Raw genomic sequence first — 24,270 nt, 5'->3', positions numbered from 1 at the left:
GGACATGAGGCTAGGAACAACCTAGCACAGCCTGTGGGGTGAAATGAGGGTGGAAAGAACCAAGAAGACTCCAAGGCCTTCTGAAAAACTGATGAGGCCCTGAAAGGGAAAGGGGAAGCTCCTGGGGAACTTTGGGTCCAAAGACACAACAGAAGGGAGGGAGGAGAGACTGAACTTTGTGAGCCACAAGAAGGGAAAGATCCTGAAGACAAGTGTACTTTGACATTCCTCTGAATAAGTTGAGCAGCACCATGCAGGACTAAGAGGCACAGATGAGGGGACAGCATGGGTGGCTTCCTCCCTCTTTTGCTGCTTTTTTTACAGGGAATTCACAGCTCGCTATCAACACGGTGAGTTAGGGGCTGTGGCAGCGACACAGGGACCCAGGAGCTGGGGCAGGGCTGGTGTACAAGGACAACCAGAGACTCGTAGGTCAGGTGAGATCCCTTTTAGTTTTGTGTGCTCACATTTAAAAGTCACAGTTCTCAAAAGTTTCTTAGTTTCAGTAATGAATTCATGATTCTTCAAGAAAGATGAGCTTGCTCCAAAGCTTTAACTACTTCTTACACTTCCAGCTTTTCCAGATCAGATACTTGAATCTGAGCACTTAACTTTAGGCACCTCAAGAGAGCAACTGTGTCTTGGGATTTCTGCTCTTACCACTGCAAAGTGACTTAACACCCCCCTTAAACCTAAGTCAAAATAGGGGAAACATTCTCTTCTTGGCTCTGCAAGCACTTTGAGAAGCTCAAGACAACATGTATGATTTAAAAAAAATTGAATTACCACTGGCAGCAACTGAAACTTCCCCTATTTTGTGGCAGATGGTGACATAAATCACCCAGTCTACTTGAAAACCTTCTTAATGAAACAAGAAGACCTTCCTGCACAGAAGATGACACGAGAATGGAACACTTCAGAGGGAGTGTTCCCTCTCTCCTACTTCAGATTAATTTGCCACACTTAGCTTGTGAACTGTACCTCTGCTACTTCCTTATACCTGCACAACCTTTGGATTAATTCTAATGAGCAGTGATAGAATGAACATACATGGACAAAGCTCAGGTTTGCCAAACACTCATTCTTCTTGCAGGGTTTCCCAGCCCTGTGCCAGCCTGGAAGTCACTGCTTCTGAGTGTCCCCAGAGCATCTTCACAGGACACTGAGACCTGCTGAAGGAAGAACTAGGGGACATCCACAGACACACAAGTTAATCAGTGTAATTAATAATTTTGTTCTTCTCTGGAAATCCAAAGAAACAACCAACAAATCTGGAAGAGAAACTATGCTCCAGATATTTTGACAGAGCAATTCTGCTTTTTAAAATGCTTTAAGGCTGACATTTAATTTAATATTTAAATTAGGATGTTTCCCTTGCAGGAGAGATTGTTACAGCTTTGTACCTTAATGCATGACTGTTAAGAATTATGAAAGCCAAATAAAATGATGTTATGAATCATAGGGGTAAAATAAAAATACTTTAACTGTAATTATCCCCAGACAAAGACTAGAAATTCAAGCATTTCTGAGTCAAAGTTATACCTAAAAGAATCCAACGTGTATAGAGACGAAGCACCCAGATATCCTTAATTTGCCAGAGTAAAACATTGGTGGAGAAAATGTATTCAAAATGAATATATTAAAAATGATAAATTTAAATTAATTCATATATACTTCAATTTTTAAAACACTCTTATGAGATTTACATGGCATCTTCATGGATTATGGTTGTTTGGGTGTATGTGTATTCATTTTCTATTTTTTATCTTTAGATTTCTTTTAAGTACAAGTCTAAAACTGATTTTCCTGGGATGTAATACTTTATTCAGGGATGATTACAGCAACCTTCTAATGATTTTGTTCACCTAATGCCAGACTGGTACTTACTAAAAGTGACTTTAATGTCTCCCTAGCTTCTTCTCCCTGAGAGCAGATGCTATAGTCCCACACCAGTGTTTCTTCAAAGAAGCTACAAGAAGTACTCATGAGACACCATGGAATAACTGCAGTGACCAAAGGGAGAAACGGGGGGACTGCACGTGATCCTCCTTTCAAAGTCTTTTTGCATAAGCAAAACAGTGACTACTTACAACTTGAGACTTAATTTTCTTCCTGCCTGGTCCTGTACACAAGCCTGAGGACAGAAATGACCCTGTGAGTGCAGAAGAGTCAACAAGCTCAAGTGAATGTGTTAACACAAGGTTTGCACGTGTAGCCCAGTTAAATGCCTGCAGAGCTAACCTCTTGTTTTCCACTCTGGTACTCGAGTCTACCAAACCACCCTGAACTTGCTGTTGGAGGGAAGGCACACGAACCAGGAAAAAGAAATAAAATAATGTTTTCACTTGCCTCTTTTCTTTTCTGAAGCAGCAGCTCCAATCTTTCATTAGCTCTTTTGCCAATCATTTTGTTTCTCTCAGCTTCATACTGCCTCTGTGTATTGTCCTGATGAATGCTCAGGTTTAAGGCAACATTCACAAGAGCAGTCATAAGCTTCATAGCTGCAAAGGCAGAAGACAGAAGATGACTCTTTACCTGTAGTCAGAAAATACTGCCTCAGCAGGTCCATACTCAGAGAAAATAACTAACTTGACCCTGACATGATGCCATCTGAAAGGCACTTCCCACCCAAGCCATCCTCAGGTCACCTGGCTCATCTCCACCCCATGGAGCTCCAGGCAATGTTCTCTGCCACCTTCTCCAGAAGAGCACACAAGTTCTGAGGGTGTGAGGTCAGTGAGCAAGCACACCCATCTGCAGGACCAGGGTACACCAGGAAGCCAGTTGCTGCAGTTACAGACATTTCTCTACTAGGAATCATTTAGTATCACTACAGATGCCTCCATACTAAGGGTGACGCTTGATCAGTAGCTATGGAGGATTGCCCCGTTCACAAGGGACTGCAGCACCATTTCTCTGAAAGTGACACTGCTCTGAAGTGTATAGTTGTATAAAAACACAATTAGAACTTTCTGTACACCTTTGTATGCATTTTCACACATGCTGGATGCAATATTTCCCATGTCTACTTTTCTGTCATTACTGATGTTTACAAAACACGACTAAGGGTGTTTCCCATGTTCTGTGTGGTCACCTGGCACATCACATGTCACAATGCTGAAAACACAGCAAAATAACATGACAAACCAGCACACCCTCTCTGGCAAAATACGCAGCATTGTCTCCAAGGCAGAAAAGCAGCTCTAGACATGGAGAAGTGAAGCTGTTCTTATTGTAACTTCACTTGCTACTGCCAAGTCTCTTCTACTTCCCAAACATCTGTGCCACCCAGGGATGGCCCAGTCAATCAATGCCAGAGATCAGAGTGCACACCTGATGCCATAATCTCTCTCCCGTGAAACAATCAAGCCCCATCCAAGCAAAACCAAAGCAAAATGACCTGGAATTGAAGAGAGCATCATATGGGAGAGAAATGCCATTTTCATCTCAGTGTAAGTAAAACAGGCAGAGATTTCCAGCAGGGGATGTGCAGCCCAAGCAGTGTTCAGCTCTGAGCACTGAACACGAAGAGCCAAACTCTGCACCTGCAAACTTGTCCTTCCCTAATTCATGTTTTTACCATCTTGGTACTGAGGAAGGTGAAGGCAAGAGGACTGGTTTCCAAAAGGGTTCAGTCACTGTCACCTGAGGGTTTGGTTTTCAATGTTGAAATCAAACCCCAGTCAAATCTGGAGCTGGTTCTTCAATATCATTGGAAATCTGCCTCTTACTTAGACAGTAAGAGAGACAATTTAAATCAAATTCTGATTGAGTTTGTTGGACACTGGGTATTACACTTGAAATCTGAATAAAGCTGTAAGGGGCTGATTGTGGAAAGACTAACTAAACCAGGAACAAATATTGGCAGTAGAAATACTCAGATTATGACAAATGTCTCCTATAAAGGCTTCAAATATTTGGCATGATCTGCAGACAGTCTAGAGAGAAGAACCTTCCTGCAAGATGTATTTCAGCACGAGATGAGCAGGTTATCACCTGAAATAAACTGCTTTAGACACCTACACCCAAGACAGCCACCCTAGTGTTGCTTTGTCATTGGAGAAAAGCAGTTAATTCTAGGGAGCAGTTTGTCCATCTTACAGGAGAAATCTCATGGAGGCTCTGGAAAAGCTGATTTCCATCTAATGAGACAGCCAGAGCAAGGACACAGCTTGCTTGACACTTATTTAGAATAAATTTTGACTGAAATACAAAACTGTGAAGACATTCTGTAGAACAAATGAACAATTAATAACAAGATGCAAGAGACAAGCATGCTACAGGACTCCCTGGAGGCCCCTGGGTATGACACAAATCTCTGAGCTTAAATGCTTCAGCACACCCCTTTCCAAATAAAAAATAAGTGTATTTTAAGTATAGTTATACCATATAAGCATAGTTATACCATCTATGGTACTTGGATTTGATCAAGCTTTTCAGAGGTCTCGGTCCTGGGCAAATTCCACCCCAATCAGAATGAGGAGCAATTCTCCACGTGGCTAAATAGCAGCAAGTCCTTTGAAACAACTCTTCTCTGGGCTGGCTCACTTACCAGCTAATGTACTGGTGTGCCTGAAAGCCCGGACCTGGGAATCTGACAAGCCAGTGAGGAGAGAGATGACTGTGTCCATCATGTACTCATCGTAGATGATGCTGTACTGGCACTGCCGGATCAGCACCCCGATGAACTCGCAGAAGTTGGATCGGAACTTCTTCCACTGGGGGCCAGGCATGGTCAGTGGGTAATCACCACTGTCCTGGAGAACAAGAAAATGAAAATAGTATTCACAGTCTCCCCATTTATTTATTTTTTTATGTCGTAGCCACCAAGGTCTAAGTTTTTAAGTTGAACACCATCTTTATTGGAGAATAACAAATAAAAGCAACACGTTATTGCTCCATAAACAAAGAAGCCTGTTTTCAAAGCCATTTTTTGAAAGACTTCACTGTAACTGTTCTAGGTATGCAGCATCAGCTCTATAAAGTCCAAAATACGCATCAAGACTCAATTATTTTCCTCGTGTACTGGGTTAGGAAGTGGGGGGAAAGGATGACAAAGGAATATTTCAAAGAATCATAGAATGGTAAAGGTTGGGAGGGACTTTAAAGACATTGCTTATCCACTGCTTTCTTTCCCACTGCATTTTTATTTTAAATTAAAAGCATCTGTCACTGGCTCAGGTTGCCCAGGGAAGCTGTGGCTGCCCCATCCCTGGCAGTGTTGAAGGGCAGGTTGGATGGGGCTTGGAGCAGCCTGGGCTGGTGGGAGGTGTCCCTGCCCATGCAGGGGGTTGGATCTGGATGATCTTTCAGGTCCTTCCAACCCAAACCAGTCTGTGACTCTATACTGTGATATATTTCATAACATTTAAAGACCTGTTTGTATACTGTACCTCATCAAATTCTTCTGTCATTTTCCTTATGATTTCTGCATTTTGCATGTTCCTGAACATTTCAATTCTGACAGTACCTGTAATGAAGGAACAACAGAAATTAACACAGCCCATGTTTGTTACATCAATATATAAATGTTTCTGCAGCTAAACTTACAGCTCAGCCATCCACATCAAAGAGTATATAATGCAACAATAACAGCAACACATTGAACAAGACTTGGGCAAAAACATCTTCTGTCCTGTAAAGTGCTGCGAGGCTAGGAGTTAGTACAATTTTCCATCTTTTGACTCTTACAGCTGAGCAAGTGTGACACAGCAGCGCCAGCACTGCAGGACTCACACCGTGCCTGCAGCCACCAAGTGTTTTTCATTTTGTGTGCAAAATAAAATGAAGACCATTTCCCAGTTCCACAGCCACTACTACTTTTAATGCTAGGTCACCTGCATGACATGTTCACCAGCATCTCCATGCAGGGACACAGGAGTGGATTTCAAACCACCAGCACTGTGTGGAGGGAGCAAAAAGCATCTGCAGAGCTGAGCTGGCCCTTCTGCATCATCCAGTGCTGGGCCAGCAATTCCTCCCAAAACCAAAGGCTCAGGATGTGAGGCAGCTCAGGATCAAAGCAGCCACTCCAGCTGTGTTACTGCTTCATCTGGATGATGCCCTTCCCCCTGTTACCTGCACAGCAAAGCTGACAGGTTCAACTTTTCATTGTGAATTGAACAAGGCTACCAAAATGGAAAATATGACAACAGCAATAAAAGAACATTCCTGTGACTCGATCCCAAAATCAGTCAGTATCCACGACCACATTAATGCCTTTGCAACCAGACATTGTCTAAATAACCAAGCACATAACACAAGTCAAAAGAGAGAACATTTTTTTTGCTAATGTACAATCTTCTTTTTGCCACTTCACAATCTTTTTTTGTTAATGGAGGAAATGCAGGAAAATTAAGTAAACTGCAGAGCTTCAAAATCCATCTGAACATCATTAACATCACAAAGAGTCTCTCTCCTTTTGCAAGAAGTTCAATTGGATTAATGAACCACTGCCTGCCTTCAAAAATTCAAACCATAATAGAAGCTTAACAGCTAAATGTATTAGTGCCTGTACAAAGGATAAATAAAGATAATTTAAGTATACTAAGTATTATGGGAATGCTTTCATTCAGATTTTTTATTCCTTGAAAAACATGCATTAGAAACACAAGCATTTCAAACCACGCAAGCACAGTTTCAGCACATCAATCCTCTCTATCTCAGCAGGGGTACTGTTTGACAACACATCTCAAATACTGATATCTTACATTGTTTTTGCCTCTTCATGAAATAACATTTACTTGTTATCTATTTCATACTGGGCAACACTGGAAACCTCAGTTCTTACAATGGCAATTTAAGTTTGTCCATGATAATTGCCATCTTATGAATAAACAATCAGCAATATATTAATACAAAACAAGGAACCTCAAAGAATTCTGCCATCTGACAGCTGAAGACCTGCTTTACTGTCTTTGACACCACCTGTACATGCAGCTGCATTGTCACCTTTCCTCAGTACTGAGAGTTTGGTTTTGAAGAGGTGAAGCAGTTTCCCAGGCTGTCCCAGCTCTTCCTGGGAATCCCCCCATCTGCACTGCCACCCCTCTCTCACTGCCTGCAGCAATCCCTGGCTCTTCTCATGGGTAATATAACCCTCCTTGAAAAAGTCACCCATTGACCCTTGGCATTTCATTTTTTATAGCTCCAATTCTATTTATTCTTATTTACTTATTACTTCTGTGACTGACTCTGAATAGCTTCCATACAATACACAGGCACATTACCTTGTCAGAAAAAGCAAAAAAAACCCCATAACTAAAGTTCCTTGTTAATGCACTTCACTCAGTTCAAACCTCCCTTCATTCTGTTGTGGTTCTCTGTGTCGTTCCTCCCTGAGCACCTGCAATGCAGTTACACTGTGGTCACTATTACTTAGTGGTTCAGATATTGTTACTTCTTAAACGACCTCCTGCACAGTCCAATCAAGCTTAATTTTTCCTTGAAGGGTTTCTCTCCAGGAACCTGTCTCAGGAGGTGACTGCTCACAGCCCTGCTGTTCAACCCAAGGCTTTTGCAGCTGCAGTCAGAGGGCTCCAGGAACACACCCTCCACATCACCATCAGGGTCCACGCTGTGCCACAGCCCTGGGACCTGCTCCCTAAGCTGGCCAAGGGGAGCAGCTGCCAGTGTAGAACTAGAGAGCACAGGTGTGTCCCCTGCAGCATGAAAGGCTTTTTACCTTCTAGGGCTGCCACTGGGAGCATCACCTGCCCCTGGGGCACTTCAGGACCTGTGCCCGTCCCTGTGCAGAGGTGCTGTGGGCAAGGCTGCTGTGGATTCTACACACATTTTCCAAAGCAGGCAGGGGCCAGCTCTTTGGGAGTACCAGGCAGGGGCATGCAGAGGGTGAAACAAACTCTTGACATCTCCTGGGGGTGCCAGAGTGGACAACAGCTCCACACTGCCAAGGAGACGTCAGCACGATGGACGCCGATCGTGTCTCATTCCTTCCTCCACTTTTTACAGCAAAGTTTGCTGCAAGTCTCGTCAAGCAAAACGAGCACTTCTACTTATCAGGCCATAGGTACCTGCTCTGGCTGCTTTTCCTACCAGCACCTTTTCCCCACCCAACTCAACACAATCCTATGGCTTTTCTGGGAAGCTGATCTGTCCAGATGTTGGAAAGCTCTGCTCACAGCACATTTCATGGTGTCACCACAACGCTGCTCAAATTGATGGTTTCTGTGAGTAGTGACACACTGAACTCCCCCATTTTAAAGTCAATCCTTAAAATATAACAGATTTTCTCTACCATCCAAAAGGTGTGGAGTGAATTCCTATGGTCTCTGCCTTACTCATGTTGCTACTAGTTTTCTACTCTTTCCTAAACCAAGTTTTACCTCTCTCATGAAGCTCTCACCCTGTATTTAGTGAAGAGGGTTTAAACTGCCTTAGCTCATTAACAAATTGAGCAGCCTGTATCCACTTCAGGCCCCAGTTCTCAGTTCAAACTCATTCACACAGGTTGTATTTTAAAAAGTCTTCTTGCTGACATGTAAGTATATTTTCCTTAATGACAAAATTAGAGTTCAACTTTCAGCTACAGGCAGATATCAATTCAATTTGTCAATAATCATGTCACCCAATCTGGCTTTTAAAAGTAAAATGAAAAAACCCACACAGAGGACAACACTATTTCAGCTGGAGAAGGATTAAAAGGGCCTATGCAAAACTGTATCACTGGGAAAAACAAAAAAAGAGCTGTGTACAAAAAAAGATCAAACATTTACAGGTGACAAAACATACCACAAACTCAGTGGCTTCAAACACTGTGTGTGAAAAGACACAGTTCCCAGTGAGCCCTGCACAAGAAAAGTAACGACAAAGATCTCCAAGTGCTTTGTAAGACATGCGAGGTCTGAAGTTCAAGCAACATCCAACCTTTCATCCCACGAGTTCCAGAGGGCACAGTGTGGGTGCAGGCTGCCCCATGGCTGCCTGTCCTCCCCTAAAGCAGAAGGTTCCAACCACTGCTAGAAATGAGGCAACCCCGTGGTACCCAATGCTACCTGCAAGGACCACCTGCAGATGGCAATTCTGGTACTTCTGGAGGACAGGGAAGCTCCTGTGACAGCAGCAGGACCACTGCATGGAGGTACTCCAGCTGTAATAGCCCACAGCCAGTTAAACACTGCTAATGAAAATATATTACTCAGCAGTAAATGGACTCTTGAAATCTGAACTACAGACAGCTGGTAATAAATTATAACCTATGTGTTCCACTAACTATACTGTACACTTAAGTTTTAATCTCTGGTACCTTTCTTCACAGAAGCCACACAGCTGATTTCATCCCTTCTCCTTTGGAACACCTGCCCAAACTGCGAAAGGTGCAAGAAAAGTGGTGGGAAAACTGCAGCTCATAACTAAAGCCAGTGGATACAAAAGAAGCCCAGAGCCTCCTGCCAAAGGATTAACTGTGGGACCTCAAATCCATGGTGGCTGATCAGTATCTCTCAGCCAGAAGGAAGACTGATAAAAGCATCAAGATGAAGACATGGCCCTGGAACCCACCACATGACAAGGATAATGTGCTCCTCTGCATTAGCTGCAAGTGGACAGCTGGGACCAGGGCACTGGGCAGTAATCCTGGCTGCTGGAATTGTCAAGAGAGGGCAAGTTTCATAAAGACCTTGCAAGGATGGATGATGATTACAAAATGGCTGGATGAGCAATCATTCTTTCCCTTTGTATCACTCAATGCATTTTCTATACCTCTCTTCAACCACCATTTAGATCATAAGAAATAATCCACTTACAAGGTCTGTAAGTGCAGTTTTTAATTGTCTCCAAACTGTTAGTGACAAATCACCACATGAAAGATGATAAACAAAGACTGAAGCCAAACCATGAAGAGAGCATTATTTCACCCTGCTCCATCTGGGTCATGGCACACTTCTGTAACACTTCATTTACTGTTCCCAGAAGAGAGCTGCATGAAACTAACCAGAAAGTCCTCACACCTGTAAAGAAGTTTATTTTCTGTGTTTTGCTCATAACTGCCTAAGAACCCTGAAGCAGGTCTCACCTCACTGGAATCAACAGGCCTCAACTAAATGGAAGCAGTACTGGGACAGCTGAAGCACATCCCAACAGATGCTGAGACTCCTAAATCCCATCACGGCTCCAAACTTTTTATTGGTTTCCGTGCTTGAGAACTGGAACACTTTACTGAAACCAGAAGTCAGGATCCTAGACAGAAGTTAGCCTAAAGACTCAGTTGAGTTTCAGCTTTCGAGGCAGGAAGAGAAGATCCTCCCCTTGAGTTACTCCCCAGCTCTTCCTGTCGCATGGACTCTACCCTGCCCAGCTCCTGCCACCAGTGAAGCTGTATTCAAACCCTGCAAAAAAGACACAGCCCTAATTCATCCTCAGAGCAGCTTTAGAGGTGAGCTCCTACTGAACCAATCAGCAAGAATCCCAGTGGGAAGGGAAAAAAAGTACAGCTTCATGCAATTGAAACCTCAGCAAACAGAACCACAGGCAACTGTTAAAAAGCATCCTAATGGCTCACCTAAGTCTACCCTCCTACACTAAAACCCAACCCAAGTATCTGTCACTTCACCACACATGTTGGAATGTGTTCTCTATGACCCCCCTCCCTTGTTAACTCCTCACCACTCACCTGGAGCAGGGTACACAGGAAAAGTGAATGCACTTCTTGCAATCCAATTCTTTAAGTGACCTGCTGCTTATTATATATATACCAGGATAGAATCCTGGTACCCATAATTTGCTTTTACTTATGGGCTGCATTGCTCTGATTTTGTCCAACATGCTACTGCTATTTACCTTTAATTCTTTGATTTCTCACATTCCATTTTGATTTTCAGACCATTGCACATAATTCAAACAAGCTGTCCTCTTGCTGTAATTCCTGCTCCTCCTTGGCTTTAGGTTATTTTGCACTTGAGCCTTGAGCATATTTTTTTGGAACAGAAAGCTCTTCATTTTCTTCCCCACACAGACTTGGTAACCACTACAGTGTCTTCCTCTCTTGAAGACCATTTTTATTACTTTGCCCTTCACTTTGCTCTCACAGAACTAGGAATATTATTATTCCAATTATTGAGCTCATTTAAGTTGCCATCCCAATGAGGAGAATTTAGTGTTCTCATCTTCTGTATCAAAAAACTGTCCCCACCACACTGTAAGAATTCACCGGATAATCCTCAACTTGCCATATTCTACTCCTTGATGACACTTTGCTAGTTTAGACCTTTCATCTCACAACCTACTGTCCATCATACAACTCCCTATACCGATTAAAAACCAACAGCAAAGCTTTTGTACCTGGCGTTCTTGGTTTGATGGGTCATACTAGATGTCTACAGCAGAAACTCCAAGCTTCTCTCCCTTTCTGTCACTCCCAACACATTTTCAAGAAAGCTGTTCCAGATTTCAGAACAAATATAAACATAAACATTACACAGGACAAGAATCTAGTGGCAAGCTCCTTCTCCTGAATTCTCAGACCTTGATTTTGCTAAAAATCCTTCCAAGAAATGTTGGGGAATTTGATGAAGAACAGAAAAGCCATTATAGAGAACTGTGTTAGCCTCCCTGTGAGCCCTAAGCACTATGAGAAACAGGAACACAACAGACTGCCCTGAGAGAGCAGAGAAAATAACAATAAAGGAACTTGATACTTGTCCTTGTGAACACATACTGGAGGGCAGAGACAAGTTTCTCCACTGCAATGGGACGTTAAGGCTGAGAAAATCTGCAATGAAATCTAGGGTCTGGAATGACAGAAGCTGTTCATTCCAGTTCTTTCACTGTCTTTAGCCCTATTGGTGCTGTCTCCTCCCAGGGCCTGACTGCCACCTACAGTCCCCACTCTGTGCCCAGGACACGTCCCACGAGGACAAGGACACATCACATACACAGTCATGGAGACAGAAAGAGCCAGATTCCAAGGGACACCTACTGCAGCAGTTCGAGTTCAACCTCCTCCATAATACAAGCCCCAGAAATCTCTTCTTCTGGTTCACACAACTTCAACATAAGCAAGAAAAGAGTTTTTCTTAATCACTTGAAAACTTAGCTAAACTCTTCCTGCTGATCTTTCACAGCCAAATTCAGCATAAATCAAGATCTGTTGCTCAGCAAGGAAGACTCAATATCATCTCTTGAAGTTTATTAGAACAGAAACTGACTCAAAACAGTCAGGTTAATAGTACCAATAGCTGTGAGAATCATCAATAAAGGTTGTCAAAAACATCAGTAAAGCTGGGAGGACTTCTCAATTCTTTTCACTATCCAAGAGACGACTACACAAAACAGTGGAATGTTAGTATCAAGTTCTTGCTATTTCTGATACCCAAATTCAAAGATAATATCTTCATTTGTAGAGGGAACATTTCTATATTGCACTTAGAAGTTAAAAGTTCTGAATGAGATCAAGCAGTTGATACCTTTTCGGATACAACTAGTGTTTTGCATGACTGGTAATGTTTGTCTCTTTTAAAAACAAAATGTTCTTTGGTCTAGAAGAAAACAGTGAAGATCACAATTCCCTCATTAGAGGTATGGGAAGAAATATATTGAAGACCATCAGAAACTTGTACAAAGAAGACAATTATGTGTGTCAATGACTCCAGTTACTTCACCTTGTAAAAAAGTACACGTTCTTCTCCAGTGTAAAGAAACCAAATCCTATGAAATTCCTGAGCTCCAATTATGTGTGAGAATTTGCTACTTGCTTAAACTATCCTGAGTGTCAGAAGAACAAAAAAAAAAAAGAAAAATAAAGAATCCAGGGGTGACCCAAAGGACCACTGTCCTTTCTGATTGTTGTGCCAGACTGCAATGGGATCTACTACAGAACAGGGGGGGGCCTGCTCAAGGCTTTATGTTATTTTTGTAAAATAACCCTTCACAAGCCCCTTGGAACTCTGCAAGGCACCAATAAGCAGCTAAAAAATGTATATATTTATACAACATACACACATTTTCAGAATCTTATAATGATCTTCCTCTTCTTAGCTCTTAGAGAAGTTGATGTGCAATAATAGTTTTCGGATTCCATACAAGAAAGCAATGATAGTAAAAATGGTCATTTTTCAAAACAGAATGAACCTATCAATGGATCTTTCTGTGCATTGGTGCTGATAGAAATATGATCAACAGCAGATATAAATGCTGTATAAAAAGGATGATCACAGAACAGACCAATTTTGCTGGTGACAGAATTGTCTAGCACAGCTAGAATGAAAGCTGACAGCACTACCAAAGATTTCATAGTAATGGAGTTGATAAAATGTCAAATTATGGTCTTCAGGAAAAAATACACTAATTCCACAAACTACTAGTGGAAAAAGAAGTAGGCCTACATCATGGAGTGTATCAAAAACCAGCACATTTTGTGTGTTGGAGTCTTAAAATGCTGATATAGGAAACTTCCTTACTCTGAGTTTAAGGCAGGTAACACTGTTTTGATGTGGCTCGACAGTATTTGCCTTTGGAACTGTAAGATGCTCTTCATCTTGATTGATGTGAACGCACTGACTCTGCAGCAGAAGCCAAATAATTAATAACCAAAGCCACTAAACTTGCAACGCAGCATTTGAACTGAGGGATTGTGCAAAACAGACCTTTTTGTGCTCTGATGGCTTGAAGCAGTAATTCTCACAAGGCACTCACCTTCTGCCAGACAAGTGCAGAGCTGAACAGCAGTAAATGACACGAGCATGAGTGAAAAGCTCAGGAGCCCTGGCTTCCCCAAAGGCAAAGCTTTGCTCCTGGTAATGTCTTCATGCTTTTGCCCTTGGAAGTACCCAGGACTGCACTCCTCCAGCAGCTGCATTCTGGATTCACCCCCATTCACTGGGGCTGAAGGAGAAGCCTGTGGTCAGGAGGGACACTCAGGCTGGAGGAGAGAGGGAAAGCACTGACTCCAATATATTCCTGGGCTTATGTGCCTCTGAAACTTCCCACCTCTTTCCTTAGTCCTCGTTCCAAGACTTGTTTCTACTACTCATTGTTGCCATTTCCTGCACATGTGCTGTAAGGAAATGTTTGTTGAGGAAAACATTTCTTGTGGATCTGATGAAACAAAAACTAACACAGGGATTTCTGTGCTTGGTATCAGCAGGTTCAAGCCTATCAAGAGATGAATCTTGCTTTTGTTAGTAATCCAGGGTTTACCTGAACTGCAGGTTGTTAAACCAGGCTGTGAATATTGGATTTAATAGCTGCTAGTGGACCTATCATCTCTTAATTAATTTGTACTTTTCATCTCCACAGAACTGTGCATCAATGAAACCTGCAGTTTAGCTTTCTACTCCTTAAAAAGGTACCTCATTTTATTTTCAAAGCTGCTGCCTGATCATTTTATTTGATAAGCCTGGAATATTTTCATTTTGCAGAGCTCCTCTGTTTGCCATTCATTTCCCCACTGCTTGGGTTTTTCTCTCTAATTCTGTGTATCCTTTTGGAAGTGGGATGATCAGAACTACATTCATCACTCAAGATGAAGGTGCAATTTAAGTCTGAGAGACAGAGTTTTTCTAACATTTGCACACATCACTTCTGAACTTTGCTCCTCAGAGCCCTGCCAAGGTTATACCTTCAGGTTATTCACAAGGGCAGCAGGCTCCAGGAGCAAACTGTTAGTAATTGCAGCTTATCACTGCATATGTGGAAGTAGAGTCTGGCTGCAGGCTGCCAGACATCACTCAAACCCAGCAACATAAACATAGTTGGTGTGGAGGTGGAGTTGAAAGTTAGGTTTAAGATACAACAGTGTAAATATTTGAAATAAGTGCATTTAGGCATATCAGCTCCTTCAGAGTGTTCTTACCAAAGGCTGTTCTCACATCCAGGCTCACCCACCCCCTGCACTGTTAACATGCAACCACATAAGCTTCCTTCTACAGAGAGAGGCCAGTGTGGGCCTAAGAGCATCCCTTGGATGAGGATCTCATCTGTGTGTAGAAATACCTAATAGGAGGCTGCAAAGATGCTCCTCAGTGCCAGGAGAAGAGCCAGACAGTCCCAAGATGAGCACACTAACAGCATAACCCTGTAAGCACTGCTGCAGCCACAGAGTGACAATGTCCTTGCCATTGTGGCTGGGCCTGTGGCCGTGGGCAGCCCTGGGCTGGTCACAGTGTGTGAGGAGCACCCTGAGCTGACACCTGCCACCTCCTCTTGTACCACATCTCCAGGGAGGGACAGCATCACAATGAGGCTTGAAAACCTGCAATCTGCCTGATAAACTGATTTCAGCTGAGACCAATTGCTTTGTACCACTACTTTGCACTTGTATTAACATTCTCTTTGTGCTTTCTCCAGTATTTCACAGCAAGTACAATAAACCCCAGAGCAGCTGTAAAAATACTGAGTATTCCTCAAAGGAAAAATAATGGATCTCTGTTATACCACACTGGAAGAGCCTTTATACAGTACAGATCCTTTATTATGCATTCTTCTGGGTAGGTAATAGGTTCAATCTACCAATTTTGAAAGTAATACATAGACAATTATTCTTTTAAAGCAGGTGTTCTGTTCCTGTTCTGTTTCATGTGATTTTTATCAAATGTTTGTCCATACAAGGACAAACTCACAGGTACTTATTTTCCTTAGAAGTCCAGAATTGTAGAATAATTTCAGTTGGCCGGATTCCTGTCAGCAAGTCAAAACCCTTCCCAAAGCAGGGCCAACTAGATATAGGCTGCCCAGGTGAGTTCTGAGTGATCACACAGCCTCCCTGAGCCCTTATGCCTCCAGTACTTGGCCACCTCATGGTAACATGTTTTCCCTTATGTCAAACTGGAATCTCCCATGTTTCAACTTGTACCTGTTAACTGCCATCCTACTAAGATGGAATTCCACAAAGAGTCTGACTTCACCTTCTCTCTAGTCTCTCATTATCTGAAGGAAGCAGGAAGATCTCCCTTTGCCTTCTTGAGACTGAGCAATCCTGGTCTCTCAGCTTCTCACTCAGGAGAGTAAGAACACCACTGGAGGCCTTCTGGAAATCCAGGCAGATTCTTACAGCAACACCACACTTATCCATATTTCCTGCTTCAAAGAACTTAAAGCTCTCTTTCATAGAAATTATTCACCAAGAACTTCAGCGTCCATCCAAGGACATTCCCTTCAGAAGTCCATCCTTTCTATTATCTATGAACATGCTTGTCCCACCTACAGGTTCACACTGACAGGACAGCTCAGCAGGGACCCACAGACACACTCTCCACCTACAACACCCTATCATCACATTTTTGCCACAGGAGATTTCCTTTATCAGAGAAACAAATTTCTTAGTCCATGTCTACACTTCTCCCAAAACACAAAACCAAACATCATAAAACATGGTACCACCACCTACCAGGGAGGTGCTGCCCTCACCTTCCCCTGGCACCTCTTTCAAAGTCCCACCAACACTGGGGCTCCAGCCTTGCCCTGACACCTAAAAATTCAAACATCTGTCCCCTCACTCTCCAATTCTTGCCAAAATTCACCTCTAAAATCTAAAACATCTGGCCATTGCTCCCAAACACAGCCAAGGAAGTTAGGAGGCAAAAGACAATCAAGCTCTTTCCCTGGTCTTTCCACTTCCCCTGATGAAGCACTGATCCCTTACTCAGTCCTTTTTTTACTCCTATTTCTAGTCCTACTTTTCTCAGTGTTCCTCAGAAGTAATAAAGAAGGGAAAATGAAAAAGAAGTCCTCAAAAAAATGACGAGAAGTCATTATCTAGACATCTTCAACTGATGCGACAGGCTCTAGACTTCACAAAAAAATAGTATCTCATAAGAAAGAAAACAAGGCAATAACAAAAAAAGAAAGAGAATCCTTTACAGCACCTTACTCCCTTTGAAGCAACAGGCCAGGTGTTTCTGTGGGCTGTGCCACATTGGGTGTTCCCAAAGGAGTGACAGAACTTGGCAGGCCAGCACAGCCAGTCCCCTGCAGCTGCCCAGGGACCACCACCCCCTGCTTCTGGTTCACCTGCCTTTTGTCCCATGAGACATCTGATCTTGCTTTATTTACCTCAAGGAAGCTAAGGCTAACTGTATGAGATCTGTGCAAATCTGCCTCTGAAGGCACACATTGGCTACAGCTCTATTTCTACTCTGCTGCTCCAATACAGGGAATGAACAAGGCACACAAGGACTGTGCATCTGCAGTATCTACAGAGCCCAACCTTATCAGCAACAGCACCACCAGAACAGCTCCAGGTTTCCCAGATCTGATCCTTACTTTTCAGAATTCCACAGTCACCACCGAGAGCCACCAGGCACACCCTGCCTAGAATCTTCCCATATCATGTATTTGATGAGATAAAAAAACCTGGCATGTCAGACAAGGCAGGTGAAGCAGGCGTCTGTAAGCACTGCACGCAGAGCTGCAGCAGAGAGCTGAGGGACTGCAACAGTTGGTTTAATGAAAGCTGCTGTGCTCCATAAAATGACATGGAAGATACAGAAAGGTCTTCGCATCAATTTAGAATGAAAACATTTGATTTCCCTCATTAAATGAAAGCCACCATCCCCCCAAAAAGCCTCTCTGCTTTATCTGTCTGAAAGAATGAAATGATGCTTGTGTGCATTTCTGCTGCTTAAAACATTCTGAACTATTTGCTTAAACCAGATCTGGCTGATCTTGGATATAAAATGTTGCAATGAATTTTACAGAAGCAGGTAGTGAAGTAGAAGCCAAAGGGGTCACTGAGGTATGAACCATGACCTCCATCTCTGTTCATCTCTCAGCCTCTGAGGGAGGCTGGAGAAAGGCAGGGACATTCACATGGTGAGCACACCAACCTCTTCCCCAGGAGAGTTTGTATCACTTACTTAGTTTGCAAAAAGTTACAAGCTTCTAAATTCTGTTTGAAGTCACATGGCCTTCAGAATGTCATCTCTCATAAAGAGAATCTGATCCTTCACCACTACACTCAATTCCTGTTGTATCATTCAATGAAGCTGACCAACACAGACCCACTAGAAATCACTAGTTCTGCTTCTCAAGAAATCACTTATTTAGAGTATATTAAAGACTAAAGTATTTACTGACCATGACCTCTGAAAGGACAATGCAAACGTCAGCTGAGCTGGCTCATATCAATGTCTTTATCTCTCTGCATTGAAAAGTATGCAGAGGTTGGTTAAGGTTGGAAGGGACCTTAAAGCTCATCAGGTTCCAACCCCCTGCATGGGCAGGGACACCTCCCACCAGCCCAGGCTGCTCCAAGCCCCATCCAACCTGCCCTTCAACACTGCCAGGGATGGGGCAGCCACAGCTTCCCTGGGCAACCTGGGCCAGGCTCTCACCACCCTCACACTCCAGAATTCCCTCCTCATGTCTCACCTCAATCTCCCCTCTGCCAGTTTTCATCCATCCCCCCTTGTCCTCTCCCTCCCTGCCCTTGTCCCAAGCCCCTCCCCAGCTTTCCTGGAGCCCCTTCAGGCACTGGAAGGTGCTCTCAGGTCTCCCTGGAGCCTTCTCTTTTAGTGACACCATGTGAACTGCAGAACCCAGCCACTGCTCCTCAGCAGCCAGCTGGGAATGCAGACAGCTCAGAAGTACAGAGCAGAAGTTGCTGTCACAGCTAGGACAGCAGGTAACAACCATGGGACCTAAGATTAGGTCATAAATATCACAAGACTGTAGTTCCACTCTTCGATCTTAATTGATGCATTTTTAATACAAAGAAATAAATGGAATAAAATGAAAAAGAGTGGTCAAAAGAGGGTTATGAGAAGTCTCTACACAATTCCAACTGGGACAGAGAAGATGTATATGGAGTGATTTCTTATGTCTCAAAAAAATTCCCAAGCAAGTAGCCCATGAACTATCAGACAGCTAAAGAAAATAATTTTTCCACACAGCATGTAACTGAAGTATAATCCTACTGTTACAGGCTGCCATGGAAACCAGGGGGAAAAAAGGGTTGAAAATTAGATGTCAAACAAATCAGAGAGTTAGAACATTAGACAGAATGGTTTAAAGTGCTCACAATGGGCTGGTGTCCTTCCTGGTGCAACACTCTCCTGTGAACAGCTCCAAGAGGACCAGACAGGCAGGACATACCAGGTGTTTAAACATCTTCAGAGCTCAAGTGCACTGTCACCCCACAACAATAAACGCAAAAGTGTAAGTCCAAATGTAGACACCGTGAATTAAACTCTAAGCCATGGGTTTAGTTATAAATTGTCAAAAATATATTCATTAGTGAGACCTCACATGATCTAAGGGAGAACAAGCATAATTCTGCACACACCACCAGTGAGTCAAATTTCTGCATCAACTGGAAGCTTTTCTATCTTGCTACCAGTCCCTAGAAGACTGGGGTCTCCAGTAAATTAAAAAGAAAATATATAAAATTACATTTATAGAAAATCCTGAGAACAAAAAGCAAACTAACTCATCCAGGTTTTCTGCATCGTTAAGATTAAACCCCTTGTAACTCAGATAAAGAACTCAAGACAGTCTGAATCTCTTATAATTCCTTTGCCAATCAGAACTTAAAATTCCAGTATTACTGATATACCTATGAGTGGCACCAGGAACTGACCAGCATGTATTTTCTTCTGTCTGTGAATGAAAGAGTTTACATCTTCCTGAAGCAAGTTCAGCAGTGATAGCTTGAAAAGACTTTAACAGCTGCTTGGAAAATTGCAAATCAAAGTCCTGCTGATCTATAAATTCAATCTTTTCATAATTCAGAGCAAAAAGCTGCTCTGTCACTGGTCACTTACTCAGCAGCCAAGCAATAAAGCAAGACACAAAACCAAACTAAAACCAACTTACACCTTTCCTCTGACCCTGAAAAGGAAGCTGTTTGCTCAAATTCTACCAACAGTGCCAAACCAGGACGAAATTATTATTTCTAGTCAAGTATAACAGTTTATTTTCTTCTCTCTTTAAAAGGCATTATGTCAGTGTATGTGATTCTCTACTTTAAGCTGCAAAAGTCAGTCAAGATTCTGGTTTTGTTAGGCTACAGTTTCAGAGTAAACACCTTGCTGCAGATCAGATGTAACTTGTCTTCAAAGGCTGTAAAGGAAGAATGTGAATGGTTTCCACTGCATTCCCCACTGATGCCTGCTTCCCAGGAACTGAGAACCTTCAGCAGCCTCTGAACTGTAGGTAAAACCTTAAGACAGGAAATTCTTGTTACAAGACTTGGTGTTGAGAGCAGAAAAGTCAGTCAGCAACTTAACTGGCCCAGCAACTGCCATCATTTCTTCACCTCCCATTTAACAAACTGGCCCGGGTCACAAGAGCAGACAAAAACTCTTGACTCGTGTTGCTGTGGGGATCTGAGGAAATACACCTGACCTAACCCAATGGTGTTAAAGTTTGTATTTTTCAGTCTTTTCCACCAGAAGGAAAAAACTACCTGCCCAAAAGGCAGCCACTGGGAACAACCACCTTTTGATAACCTCAAAAGATGTTCTTTTCTTGAAATGCATCTGCCTCCTCTTCATAAATACCAAAAAAAAGTCCCTTTGAATAGCTAATTAAACTGACTTAAAGAATGGAAGATGAAAATCAAAACATGGGGCAAAAGTCATTTGAATCAGGTAAACATAAAATTTCCCTGCATTTATGTCACCAGATTGAAACTCCACGACAACCACCAAATCCACAAGACTATTCTCAGCAATAATTTCCATGAAATATATGTATGATCTCGTTATAGTTCTCAATTTAATAAAAATAATGCAACTTCGCCGCACTGCTAGGTCCCTCTGAAATGTCCTCATTATGCAATTGCATAATTAAACTAATTTGCATGATATTCCATTTCCCTGTACAAGCCATCTGATGTACTTATTTCTCAGCTTTGCTCTCTTAGTAGTCTCTTTCTTTAGTAGTCAGCCACCAAACAATTTTCCCAACAGCTTTTGTGCAGAACAGCTTTGCCACATTCTTGTGGTCAGGAGATGCCAGAACATTGCCACAATATGGCTTTCTTTTAGACAGAATGTATTACCTTCCACTGTCTTCTAGTTACCTTTCTTAATTAATTTTACTGTTATCCACCTTCCTGGACTATAAATTAGTACTCCCACCTCTGCCCCCAGAGGCTAATTAAACCTCTGTAAAACTCCAGTCTGCTTAATGAAGGTCACAAGCTCCACAATAAAATCATAACTTGATTTATCTGCAGCATGTACATCAGAAAAATACTGACAATTCTGCTCAGCAATCCTTGGGGCATTTCAAATGGAATTGAGCAGCCTCTGAATGGCCCTGGGTTCAAACATGTGCCTCCATTCCTCACACACCACATCTCTTGCAACCACTTCTGTCTGCCATGCCCTTCTGGTTGGGACACCCATCCAGTGACCTGAGGTAAGAGATGGTGCAAAAACAACCATCTGGTCTTCCTGAAACTGCCAGTGTTCAATCTCTGCTCCTTCTCCACACTGATAATCCAAGCAGATCATTAATTTTTCAGCAAATATCTCATCTCTACCAGTGCTAAAGAACTTCTTGCTATTTAGTTTTACTAAGTTTCGAGAACTACCACTTCATAATATCAACTATTCCTTTCAAACCACTGTCATTTCTGGGTTACATCTTAGCTATTTATCACACCACCTCTTACCACAGAGCACCTGCATCACTCCATGGGTCAGCTCATATGGTTGGCTAAATAATCTAGATACAGGAGTTTGTGCTGGGAATAAACACAGTCTAAAGGAAATGCATTCTCCTTGTGCTGCATCAGATTTGAAGTAAGACTTGGTTTGGTGGTTTAATCCTTGAGAATTTGGGATCTGATAGATCCTAGAGTCTAAAGATAATAACATTATTGGCTATGTCTATGTAGTTAAATATATCTACAATTAAGTTTTCATTCCTAAAAGTACTACAAGTACTTCTAGGCCCTTTTGCCATTATCACAGTTGCCCAAGTCACAACAACTTAGAAGTTACCCAGGAAATTTCTTTCAACAATGATGAAGCAAACAAAGTAAGTAGTAGAGCTAGTGGGAAATCTGACAAACTACACTAAAGGGCTTGCAGAGGATGATGTTGTGACTTTGTAGGAGTTTATTTCCACAACAGATGGCGACTGTTAATCTCCTCAGACTACTCCTGAGAGAGTCCAAGGTATTTTAACCTCCTAACTCCTGAGTTCAGCCTCATTGAAATCAGGCAGGTTCCAACTGAAACACCCAGGGCCCAGTGCTGCAGGTGGGCAGTGGGAATGTGGGTTGTTCTGAGCTGGAAGTTAAGCTCTGGGTGCTAACTGGAAGATGTGGGGGGGTTGGACTAGATGATCTTTCGAGGTCCCTTCCAACCCCTATGATTCTATGTGCAAACATTTCTACTGACGTGCTTCTTTCCCTGTGGGTGACAGTTCTCAGGGACCTGGGGCTGGCTCTGCTGGGGTTGTCAGTTCCTTGGTTAACCCAGGGCACAACCTGTTGGCAAAGGATTCCCTTGCTGATCCTGCAGGATTTGGTAACAGTTTTGTACAACTCCCTTTTCCACCCCCTTGGTACCCAAAAACATCCCACTATGTTTCCTGCTCCACACAAATAAGGACAAGAGGACAATGTGGAGGTAATTTACACCAGCCTCCCCTGCAGGAGTCTGACCCCGGCAGTGCCAGAAAATGCCCCAGCTTGCAGTGGAAGGAGGTGAGGAGCTGCAAGGCTCAGGTGAAAGACTGAGGCAATATGAGCACCTGGATATTAACAGGGACTGAAACAGGTGGGAGTGGAAGGTGAGCAGGAATGTGTCTGCTGAAGAGCTCACTTTTTCCAAATGTAGATGTAACTTTGAAACTCAAGCCACTGTTCTTCTATAAGCAGCTACTGCTAAATGCTTCCAGATTAAGAGAAAAATGCATTTCTTTGTGCCAGAAAATAAGGCTTTTTCATTAGGCTGTAGACCTTTTTAATCATCCTTGTTTTTTCTCTTCAAAAGTAATTACTGAAGTGTGAACTAGCATTGCACATAATGAAAGATACCTACAGCTTCCTTAATGCAACAGAGTCATAGCTACATATTTGCTACAAGAAATGTCATTTCTGGAATTTAATTCCTACCCTTGATCTGGACAAAGTCTGACTCAACCTTCAGCAGAATTTGTATCTTTGGAAAGACTAGAGACACGAGGAGCCTTCCCATTTGCAATCCAGTAAGAAAGTCTTCAGATCCAGTGGTATTTGATTGTTTTTCATAATCAGTTCCTGTCTTCACAGCAAACATCATCTATGTCATCTAATAAAAAAATCCAGCAATGCATCTAATGCACAGGTAGAGGCAAACTCATTTACAGGCATAATTTGCTCGCCAGTTGTAGAACAATATTGTCAAAGAAATGAAACTAATGCTTTTTCTTATCTGCTTAGCACTGAGGTATCCCTCCTGTAACAAATTTGTATTACACAGAAAACTAAGCATAAAGAGAGCATGACAGAAAAAAATAAGGCTAGTAGCAGCAACTCTTCTGAATCATTCACACCAAGATGTATTTATCACTCATAACAAGTTGTAGCATAAAAGTACCATCGATCTGAGCGAGGCCTCCCAGGCAGCAGCTCCGCTCCCCAGATCGATGTGTGTGTAATGAAAGGAATACAGGGGAAAACAAGCAGTGATCTCTGAAAGCCTGACACAATTTATCCCTGATAAGCAGTGCCAAAAATAATTACACAAGCTATGGTTTTACTAAGTAGTACAGAGGATCAGAATGCAGATTTGTTTCCCCACACTTCCAAGGAGAGCTTTCTTTTCCAGCAGAGATCTGAAAGCATTACACAGAGCTGGAAGGGCAGGACTTGCTCTTACACTGTAATTTCCAAGGTAATTCGTCTTTTCCTACATCATACATTTGCTTTAAAACATTATAGTGTCACAAGCTCTGTCAATGATTTTAAATTATTTTAAATTATATTAATTCATCTTCATAAACTAGTTAACATCTGATCTTAAGCCAGCTTATTTTTGGTCTGCTGTCGTGCTTGAAACATGAACAGTTCCATATATTCCGCTGGAGAGGGATAAGAAAATGATGGTTGGTTTAAATCACCATGGCTCCTGTTACCTACTCATGGGGTGAAATCTTGGAGCAGAGTCAGCCCTCAGCACAGCAGGTATTTCAGTCAGATTTCACCACCATAGACCAGTACTGCCCTTCCTTCATGTCTCCTGTGCTGAAAGGTCAGCAAATTCCTGTGGGTTTTCTTCCCTAGTTTCTGAAAGTAGTGGGATGCACCTTTGGGGGAAAAGATGCCACCAGCTCACAAATGGCTCTAAAGTGTCATGTTTTATCTCAGATCTTTTTTAC

The 24,270-nt window shown here is 42.5% G+C and overlaps 1 protein-coding gene across 6 annotated transcripts in view; it reads right to left on the bottom strand.

The window, feature by feature from the left end:
* The window catches only part of STAG1 (stromal antigen 1), a 138,254-nt gene that overhangs the window by 78,384 nt on the left and 35,600 nt on the right, over positions 1-24,270 (bottom strand). For all 6 annotated transcript variants that reach the window (XM_051625905.1, XM_051625904.1, XM_051625910.1 and 3 more), the window contains 3 exons: positions 5,394-5,470; positions 4,553-4,757; positions 2,350-2,501 (listed from right to left, as the gene is read on the bottom strand). In XM_051625905.1, the coding sequence (XP_051481865.1) occupies positions 2,350-2,501; positions 4,553-4,757; positions 5,394-5,470 (434 nt within the window). The remainder of the gene's footprint in view (positions 1-2,349; positions 2,502-4,552; positions 4,758-5,393; positions 5,471-24,270) is intronic.

The sequence above is a fragment of the Apus apus genome, chromosome 8 (assembly GCF_020740795.1).
Source record: "Apus apus isolate bApuApu2 chromosome 8, bApuApu2.pri.cur, whole genome shotgun sequence".
Classification (NCBI taxonomy): domain Eukaryota; kingdom Metazoa; phylum Chordata; class Aves; order Apodiformes; family Apodidae; genus Apus; species Apus apus.
This window is presented reverse-complemented; position numbering and strand designations above follow the sequence as displayed.